Here is an 11,058-nt window from a genome sequence, read left to right as displayed (position 1 = left end):
GGAGTTGTTTTAGTGAGAAGTGCGACCTCAGTCTGATCCAATTGAATCATGTTGCAATTGAGAATGCTAACGACCTCATCACAAATGTTATCATACAAGCAGCAACTGAAAGCATTCCACAGTCTTCTGGCCGCCTTCCCAAGCGCCCAAAGCCTTGGTGGACGGCCGAATGTGAGGAGACGCGCAAACTTCAAAACCGTGCTTGGGGGGTATTCCGAAGATATCCAACCGCAAATAACCTCCTGCTTTTTAAAAAAGCGAGGGCCAAAGCAAGGTGGACACGCAAACAAGCAAAGCGGACATCTCTGCGCGGTTTCGTGTCATCATTAGCCAGTCATACCCCATCCAAAATTGTTTGGGATAGGATCCGAAAGATCAAGGGACAGCATATCGGTTACTGCATCCCTCTTTTACGTATTAATGGCCACTCAAATAACAGCCTAGAAGAACAGGCCAATGCTCTCGGAGAACTTTGAAAATGTCTCAAGCTCATCACATTATTCCAGGGAATTCAGAACAATAAAATCCAACGCAGAAAAACGAGTAATTCCAATGAATGGTGGTGAAGAGCTTTTGTATAACCAGCCCTTTACAATGGTGGAGCTTGTCAGGTCTTTATCATTTCGAAACGTCACATCCCCAGGACCAGAGAGGGTCACCTACCCAATGCTACAACACTTATCAGAACAGTCTAAAATTTCTCTACTCGAGTTCTTTAACAAAGTTTGGTCCAGGAGCACAATGCCATCTGCTTGGAAGACTGCTACCATCATCCCAATCCTGAAACCTGGAAAGGATTCCTCAACGCCAAGTAGTTACAGGCCGATCGCCCTCACGAGCTGCATTGGAAAGACATTTGAACGATTTGAACTAATTGTTAACAACCGTCTTGTGCACTATCTGGAGGAGAATAACTGCTTGTCGCAATTTCAGTGTTGGTTTCGAATGGGATGCTCAACAACCGATCATCTCATTCGCCCCCGCAGGGGGCACCGGCTTCGGCTGGTGTTTGGTGAGTGGCGCCACCACGGACCCCAGCCCCCAGTCCCAAGGTGTTACCTACCGTGCCGAGGGGATGAAAGGTGAAGGGAGAGAAACCATGAACGGAGGCGGTTGAGGTTTTGGTCAAACCCCGGCCGAAGGGTTTTCAGTAACTCCGGGACCTTCCCACATGTATGGACGTGAAGTGTGGGAGACAGTTTGGATCGTCCAGCTCTAAATACCGCATGGGTAAAAATCTTCTTCTAAATCTTTGATCGGGGGCGGTAAGCGGTAAAATGTCGCCCTTTTTCATCGAAAAAGCGGTTGCATCACTTTCAAAAAATGTGACAGGGACCAAACGCATGAGGTCTGGCGACTTACTGCTCAAATGTGTATCCGAGAGGGATAGCAAAACAATTCTGAACGCGACAGAGATGATGGGGCACAAGATCTCAGCGTCTCTACATAAGACACTGAATACATGCCGAGGCGTCATTTCCCTGTCTGAACTGATCGATGTGCCAGCTGAAGATATTCTGGTGAACTTGAAAGACCAACAAGTTATAGACGTCCGCAAGATAAAAAGCAGACGAAACAACGAATATATCACCACTAGGAACGTTATACTTACGTTTGACACACCGGTGCTACCTGAGAAGCTTAAGGTGGGGTACCTAACAACCGACGTTAGGCCTTACATACCCAACCCTCTTCGTTGCTTTAAGTGCAACCGCTTTGGACACGCTGCAGGTGCATGTACAGGCCGCCCCTGTAGCGCACGTTGTGGGCAGGAGGGACACGAAACCAAGGAATGTGATCGTGCTGAACATTGTGTCAATTGTTCTGAGAACCACCCCTCTTATTCTCGGTCTTGTCCAAAATGGAAAGCCGAAAAAGAGGTTCTACATCTTAAAGTGACACTTAATATAAGTTACATTGAGGCAAGAAGAAGGGTATCAGCATTTTATGCAGACAAGGCTAAGGAGAAACCAAGAATAACACGCGCAACACAAACACAGGTACAATCCACCAAAACGCAAACTGACATCACACCCACTGTCTTACCAACTACATCCGTGACGCCACCTGAAGCTGTGGTGTCACAACTGTCATCGTCCTCCGTGGAGAAAATCTCTATGGATTGTGACGATGACTCGAGCTCGGAACGCTCATTGGTGAGCACGAGCTCACAATCACAGAAAAAGACTGTCAAGGGTTTGTCTGTGAATGGTTCGCTCCCAGACATCTCTGACAAGGAACTGGCAGAGGCCAGGAAGAAAACCCCTCGACAGAAAATAACTGCGCCAAAAAAGTAGGAAATGAAAGCACGGTCCTCTGATTCGAGGTACTTAGATTTAATCTTTTTTCTCTTTCTTTCGTACATTATGGGCCAAACAATCCTGCATTGGAACTGTCGGGGTCTTATTGCAAATGTCGATGACATAAAAGACCTCTTCGAGGAACATAGGGCGGTTTGTTTTTGCTTACAGGAGACAAATTTACACCCACAAAGCATAAACCCCTTTCGGAGATACACCGTGTTCAGAAAGGATCGTTTAGGGTGCGCGCGCGCATCGGGAGGTGTGGCTGTCGTTGTCCTGCTGTCTGTACCTGCAAGGGCCGTACCCCTGGTAACAAACCTAGAGGCTGTTGCCGCTCAAGTATGTCTCGAACGTGTAATTACTGTCTGCTCTCTGTACTTACCGCCAGCAGAAAACATAGACCAAGCAGAGTTTGAACAGTTATGTGATCAGCTTCCTCAGCCCTTCATGATTCTCGGGGACCTTAACGCCCATAATCCGCTATGGGGAAGCTCAAGGCTCGACAGTCGTGGCAAGCTAATTGAAAGGGTTTTACTTTCAAAGCAGCTCTGCCCTTTGAACACTGGTCTCCCAACGTACATAAATTCTGCCACTCAGACATTTTCACCCCTAGATATTTCTTTGTGCAGCCCCTCTCTGTACACTCTAAATCGTTTCACACCTCTAAAGGTGTAAAATAGGTGTATTAACAAAGATCACACCTCTTTCACACCCTACAACTTTGTTTTGGAAGTTCCTGAGGGTGTAACGTCAGTGTACTCCACCCTCAGGTGAAATATGGTGATAGTGTATCGCCTTGGTGTAGAAAGGGAGTATGTTTGTTTTCGTTCACATGAACAAAAGTAAATATATACAACAACAGGGAACAGGAAGTTACATTACAACAGTGCATGGCCTGGATTTACAACACGTCTACCATCTGGTAATGCATGCGGATTTAGAAGGTCTGTTGAGATAGTGCTTAAATTTCTTAAAACACTTTGCTCCTCATTGCAAGACAGAACAAATACATGATAGTGCTCATCATACTCAACAGTAGTTAATGTTTGTATGAGAAAAATGGTATCAGAGTTAATAACATATATGCCTGCAATCTCAATAAACACGGGTAAGTCCTACTCTGAAGATTATTTGGCAACAACAGCCAACAGCAAATGTGTTATCATTATCAACTGCACTTTTCACATAGACTATAGATTCTGCTTGAATCTCCTTGGAACCATCAGTAGATGTGGCATTTCTGATGAAGGGCGGCGACCACACATACATTTGATAAAATTGTCTTCTCGCTAATGAAAGGGTTATGTTCTTAAAATGTCGAGTTTTTCTAGCAACATCTTTAAGATGCTGGTGTTTCCCTTCAAAACGCGTACAACTATACAGATAGGAAAGGACCAAACATCATGATGAGTCGCGGATAATGAACAACGTAATGCATTTTACAGTGGTTAGATATTTGTGGGTACAACACTGCAAAGCCTTGAAGAAACGAATAACTGCAGCGTTCTAAGTAATGAACATGCATATGGGGGAGGTGCCTGCTCATGAGAAGGTCTACAGTTTCACGAAAAGCTATATACAGCTGCCATGCTTCATTGCCATGCACAGCTGCCACGCCATACATGATTGTCTGTATGTCGGCTGTGCATGTTTACACACATATTTAATCACCTTGATGTGCATACATGTGTGGACCGAAATGCGATTATAGGCAATATGCTGGTAATTGTGAATACACAGTTACCAGCTTATTTCCACAAACCCAGCAGTTTTATTCGGCGTTACACCTTTTACGCCCCAATTGCCATGAGGGTGTTAAAATACACCTTAAAAGGTGTGCGCCATGAACATTTTGATTTACACCCTTTAAGGTGTAAAACGATTTAGAGTGTATTATAATGTCAATTGGGATGTGCAAGCAAACCCTCGCGGTAGCGGCCATTTTCCAGTTGTACTTAAATTTCCTGGTCCAACAAGGGGCTTAAGAACACGACCGCCTCGATGGAACCTTTCCCGCGCGGATTGGAGTAATTTTAAGAAAACAGTTGATTTGTCATCTCTGTCTCTTGAGAGAGGAGATATTGAAGAAGCAAACAGAGTGGTGACTGATGCGATCATAAATGCAGCTGTTCTATCCATTCCACAAACGTCTGGGAACCTGCCAAAGCGCTCCAAGCCTTGGTGGAACACCGACTGCAAGGATACGCGAAAGGAGCAAAATCGGGCATGGAGGATCTTACACAAATATCCAACCACAACAAACCTAATCCGGTTTAATAAGGCTAGGACTAAAGCTCGTTGGACACGGCGCCAAGCCAAAAAAGCGTCGTGGAAGGATTTTGTCTCAAGTCTGAATAACAACACAGCTTCAAAGGTAATTTGGGACAGGCTCCGAAAAGTAAAGGGAGATTATGCTAGTTTTTCTGTTCCTCTACTACAAGTAAATGGCGTTGTATGCCAAAACGTGCAAGAACAGGCAGACGCCCTTGGAGAACACTTTCAGAGCATATCGAACTCTTCACATTATAGCGCTGACTTCATTAAAATCAAGGAACAGTCAGAGAAGCATACCATCCCCCCTGGATCTGGCAATGGGTACACTTACAACTCCTTATTTACAATGACAGAACTGCTGAGGGCCCTATCACGCAGAAACGTTACTGCACCAGGTCCAGATCGTGTGACATACAGCATGCTAGAAAACCTATCCAATTCCTCGTTAGAATGCGTTTTAGATTTCTTCAACACCGTATGGCGAGAAGGATCACTCCCCTCTGGTTGGAAAGTAGCGACCATAATCCCGCTGTTGAAGCCAGGAAAGGATTCATAAGATCCATCTAGCTATAGGCCCATAGCGCTCACAAGTTGTTTGGGAAAAACTTTTGAACACATGGTCAGCAACCGCCTCGTATATTTTTTAGAGGAAAATAACTGCTTGGGTCGATACCAATGTGGCTCTGGGGCTGCACGGTCGACAACGGACCAGCTTTTGCGCCTTGAAACAACAATTAGGGAGGCTTTTGTAAGAGGTAGGCATTGTGTCAGTGTATTTTTTGACGTGCACAAGGCCTATGACACCACTTGGGGGTACGGTATTGTTCGAGACTTGTATGCAATGGAACTTCGCGGTCGCATGCTGCGCTGTATTTCGAACTTCCTCGAAGGGGGAACCTTCAGAGTCCAGGTAGGAACAACACTGTCCCGACCATTTGTACAGGAGAATGGTGTCCCACAGGGGTCAGTGCTAAGTGTCACGCTCTTTATCGTAAAAATGAACTCAATAGCAAAAGTAATTCCTTCTTCAATTAAGTACTCGTTGTACGTTGATGACGTGCAGATTTCCTATTGTTCTTCAAATGTGTCTGCATGCGAGCGCCAGCTCCAGCTGGCAATCAACAGGTTAGTGAAGTGGTCAAATGAAAATGGCTTCCAGTTCTCTCCTGAAAAGACCTGTGTCCACTTTTCGAGGCTTCGGGGAGTTTTCCCATAGCCAGCTTTGAAGTTGCGCTGCCACCCAATTAATGTACAGCCTGAGCACAAATTTCTCGGGCTCATCTTTGACAAAAAACTGACATTTCTGCACACATGAAACAACTCAAGAATAAGTGCATTAAATCCCTTAGCATTCTAAAGGTACTTTCACACCGGTCCTGGGGAGCAGATCGCGAAGTACTGAATCGCATCTACATCTCCACTGTCCTTTCTAGATTGGACTATGGATGTGCTGTTTGTGGGCCGGCTCGACCAACTGCTTTGAGGATACTCGATCCGATACATCACCAGGGACTACGCTTAGTCCTTGGTGCATTCAGAACATCGCCAGTGGAGAGTTTGTATGTCGAGTCGAACCACTGGTCACTCGCTAGACGGAGGTTTTTTCTTAGCGCCACATATGCACGTAGGGTTCGGTGTTACCCCCAACATCCAGCGCTCGAATGTGTGCAGGAAACTCAATACAAGCAACAATTTTTGAATAAACCGTCACAATCACTTCCTTTTTGAATGCGCATCTCTCAGGAAGTTAAACGATGCAACTTTGCTGAATACGATTACAAGGTCATGGAATTTAACCTGTGGTGACGCGGTCGCGAGGAGGGGGCGGCCCTTTGTCTGAGGCCCCCCAACCTTCTCAGCTGCCCTCCGGGCAGGTTTTCTTCCACTGACCAAGATCGCCGCACGTGCCGTGCTGTCGCTCGGATTTGGGTCAATGGGAGGTGAGGCGGGAGGGAGCGACGGGAAAAGGGGTCATTCGGGACCGGAGCAGCGCAGGAGGAAGACCTGTTCGAGACGAATAAACGATGTAAGTTGCATTCCAGTCTGGTGTCGGAGTCATTCTTGATTGGCGATAGGGAACGTACTGGTTACTTAGACCACAACCCGGTGGGGAAGGCTACTTGCAGGAGCAAATCCCACATCTGGCGCCCCACGTTGGGCGCCAGATGTGGGATTTGCTCCTCATTGGGATTGCTTCCCTCATTGCGATTCCACGGCAGTACAGGCTAGCTCACGTATTCCACCGTGGCAGCCTCCACCACGTTTTAATTGCACATTGACGAAGTGGAGGAAGCAGGACACACCACCTGTCGTACTCCAGCAGGAGTTCGAGTCGCTAAAACGAAGTCTTGGTGAACACAGAGATTTTTATACAGATGGTTCAAAAACTGGTATCGCTGTATCATGCGCAATGGCATCCGATGGGTGTACACGTTCATATCGTCTACCTCATGTACTATCTATTTTTAGTGCTGAGATATATGGTATAATAACCGCATTGAACCATATTTTACAGTATCATATCAAGTCATCGGTTATCTACACAGATTCTCTAGGTTGTCTTAAAGCAATAGGCAACATAGGGATATGAAAGAACCTGTTGTACGCATGCACAGTGCCTTTCCAGTAGGGTGACAAAAAAGGGCTTTTCTTTAACTTTCTGCTGGGTACCCAGTCATGTTGGTATACTCGGGAATGAACTTGCTGCCACAGCTGCCACAGTGGCCCTTTCATTTGAGATCAGCCAGTTTGACATACCCTCTCATGACCTCCGTCTAGCACTTAGGAGAAGCATAAATAGCAGGTGTCAGCAGCACTGGGATGCACAACATGAGAATAAACTCCATTTAGTTAAACCCACTATAGGGAAATCAACGCACTTTTTTAATAATCGTCTCCATGAAGTTGTTTCCGCAAGACTGAGGATTTGCCACACTCATTTGACGCACGGTCACCTCCTCCGTAGGGAGGATCCCCCGTTCTGCACACCGTGTGGCGCGCACAGTTCCGTCCTCCACTTTCTCATCACATGTCCATTGTATGAACCCCACCGACACCGTCATTTCCGTGAGTTTGACAACATTCCAAAACATTGGTCTTTTAAATGCACTCTAGTTTTACTGCTTTCTTTTATGCCTTTCGATTGGTAATGCGTTAGTTTTAATGAAATCCTTATACCCTTTAATGAATCACTGGATCATTTTCTCTTAAACTTTTAAATGCTTTTATCATGGTCTTGGCGCATTATGGTCATAGTCACCGCTGCGCCATTAAAACACGAATCATCATCATCATCATCAAAACGAGAGCCGAAAGGTGGCCTATCGGGGAGTGGCTCACTCCCTGATATATCACCTAAGGAACTGGCGGCTGCTCGGAAGAAAACACCGAGACAGCCCATAATGCCCCCAAAGAAAAAGTTATAATACTTTGCGTTAATAGTACACTTTCCTCCATAATGCAAACACGTTTTGTATATATTCCTCTTATTTTCTTCATTATGGCTATCGTACAGTGGAATTGCCGAGGGCTTTTCACAAATCTGGATGACGTCAACGATCTTTCGGACAGGTATGATGCATTCTGTGTCGCACTACAAGAAACTTACCTGCACCCCCAACAGACACACACACTCAGGCGGTGGAACCTGTTCCGAAAAGATCGTTTAGATGCAACACGTACATCTGGCGGTGTTGCAGTCCTCACACGAAATTCTGTTCCTACGAAGCACCGTGCACTGAGAACAGGTCTTGAAGCAGTTGCTGTTCAAATTTGTCTTCATAGGGTCTTAACAGTTTGCTCTTTATATTTACCTCCATCGGTGGTGGTAGAGCAAAAACAACTGGAAGATTTACTGGATGAACTGCCGTCACCATATCTTATACTTGGAGATTTCAATGCCCATAACTTTTTATGGGGCAGTCGAAAGATCGATAGACGGGGGAAGATGGTAGAAAGGATTTTGCTTAAAAGGTCGATTTGCATGCTGAACACAGGAGCTGCAACCTACATAAATAGTGCCACACAGTCCTTTTCAGCAATTGACCTCTCTTTCTGCAGTCCATCTCTGTTCCAGAACATAGACTGGACAGTAGAACACAACCCTCGAGGCAGTGATCACTTCTCTTTAGTCCTAAAGTTAAACAATACACCAGACACTGTGACTACACGATCACCACCGTGGAAACTATTGGAACCTCTTTCAAGAGAAAGCCACACTTCCATCGGAGTCTTTATTTGATATGGATGTCAACCAGTCTAATGACTTTATTACAACCACAATCATGGAGGCAGCTATTGAGTCCATTTCACAAACATCTGGTCGCATCCACAAGCGCTCCAAGCCTTGGTGGACGAGCGACTGTGACAAAACACGAAAGGAACAAAATCGAACATGGGGTATCTTTCGTAGGTACCCCACTGCACAGAATTTACTTAACCTCAAGAAAGCACAGGCGAAAGCGAGATGGACACGGAGGCAAGCTCAAAAATAATCATGGAGAGGCTTTGTCTCGTCATTGACATCAAATACACCCTCAAAGAAAGTTTGGGAGAGGCTGAGAAATATTAAAGGCGACTATTGTAGGTCATGGTGAACATTTCGCATATAATACGTCTTTTAATATGACTGAGCTTCTCAGGGCCTTGCCATCGAAAGACACGGCCCCAGGACCGGATCGCATCACATACTCGATGTTAAGGCACCTGTCAGCTGAAGCACGAGAATGTCTTCTCCATTTCTTTAACCTGGTTTGGAAAGAAGGGCAGCTTCCTTCTCGCTGGAAACTAGCTGCAATTCTTGTTAGATATATTTACACAATGTGTTGTCTAGTTTCGTTTTCGTGTTCGTCTGACGTATGCCCACGTGTTTGTTCACTTTTATCTTGCGCACACTGCGTGTCTCGCGTAACACGCTGTTCCTTTACTTTTTCCCTTTTCCTTCACGAGTAAAGTCGTTCCTTGTTCGACTCTTGCTGTGGTCTCTGTCTACTCATACCTGCGCAGCGCTAACAGGTTATGGGCCCAGGGCGCAAGTGAAGACGACAGGTCAGGATGCAAGAGAAGACGACAGTTCAGGACGTAAGTGAAGAGGGCAGTCCAGGACGCAAGTGAAGATAGCGACCGAAGCCCGAAGCGACGTTAGCGAAGCCAGACGCCAGGAACACAGAAGTAGTGCCTGGGACGACAAAGCGATTCTGAGCGACGCATACCGAGACGGGGCGACAGTCAAACCAGAGAAGATTCAGCAGTCATGGCTTTCAGCGACGAATTCAAGATCACGAAACTGAATTCAGAGAACTACCATGCGTGGTCGATTAGGACGAAAGCTGCACTCGTACAAAAGAATTGCTGGGAAGCAGTGGATCCTGGATACTCCGGCTCAGAAATGACAGACGAGGAGAGGAAACACAATAACAAGGCCCTCACTTTCCTGTTCCTTGTAGTAGAGGACAGTTATCTGGATGACATTGGCACTTGCACAACCGCGAAGGAAGCGTGGGAAATCCTTCGGGAAATTCACACGAAATACGGATTGCTGCACGTCCTACAACTCCTGCGAGATTTTGTGAATGTCCAGAAGAAAGACGATGAACCGATGAAGGAGTACCTGAGCCGCTTGATGGACCTACATCGCAAGTTGACTAACGGTGGATACGGATTCACTGATAAAGAGGTTGCGCTTGTCATGCTGATGGGACTGCCGGAGTCTTACGAAGCCCTCATCCTCAAGTTGGAGCAGGACGAAGCCACACTCACCGCTAAGGAAGTAAAGGCAAGACTCTTAGTCGAAGAAAAACGCAAGAAACGTCGAGATGAAGGGCAGACGACGGAGAGTGATGGTACAGCAAGAGCTCTGTTCACCAAACGGGAAGCTGAGAGTCAGTACAAGTCAGTAGGCGACAACATGTCCAACATGTCTGAAGGGAAATCGTCCTCTCGAGGCCGTGGAATGAAGAGTTTTCAAAATGTAAGACACGATGTTGGAAGACGACGTGTCAGATGCTTCGCCTGCGGGAAACTGGGACACATCGCCAAACACTGTGAAGAGGTTGATGACGACGCCACACCGCAGAAATCAACAGGACGACGGCAAGCGAAAAAGGTGACTCACGCATCATTATCGGTGTCAGATACAAGATCTGGGAGTCATGCTGTTTGGTACATGGACAGCGGAGCTACAGACCATATGACATCAAATAGGACGAAATTCGTGGAGTTCCAGCCATATGAATCTACTGTACATACAGCGAACCAAGACGTAATGAAAGTCCTCGGACTTGGCGAGGTGAAATTCCAACTAAAAGAAGAGTACGGTGGGAATTTCTTAACTCTCAAGAACGTGCTGTACGTACCCGAGCTAGACGGCAACATCCTATCTGTAGGGAAAATTGAGGAACTTAATTTCAAAGTAACATTCCACAATGGAAAAGCAGAAGTGCGACGGAGCAACGGTGAGACCATCTTATCGGCAACAAGGTCG

At 46.2% G+C, this 11,058-nt stretch overlaps 1 protein-coding gene across 1 annotated transcript; it reads left to right on the top strand.

Annotated features, from left to right (window-relative positions):
* The first annotated feature begins 1,277 nt into the window (after window positions 1-1,277).
* LOC135372449 (uncharacterized) lies at window positions 1,278-2,297 on the top strand. Its single transcript, XM_064606055.1, has one exon. The coding sequence runs from the start codon at window positions 1,278-1,280 to the stop codon at window positions 2,295-2,297; it is 1,020 nt and encodes a 339-aa protein (XP_064462125.1).
* The last annotated feature ends 8,761 nt before the right edge of the window (window positions 2,298-11,058 follow it).

Source organism: Ornithodoros turicata, unplaced genomic scaffold (genome assembly GCF_037126465.1).
Source record: "Ornithodoros turicata isolate Travis unplaced genomic scaffold, ASM3712646v1 Chromosome15, whole genome shotgun sequence".
NCBI lineage: Eukaryota > Metazoa > Arthropoda > Arachnida > Ixodida > Argasidae > Ornithodoros > Ornithodoros turicata.
This window is presented reverse-complemented; position numbering and strand designations above follow the sequence as displayed.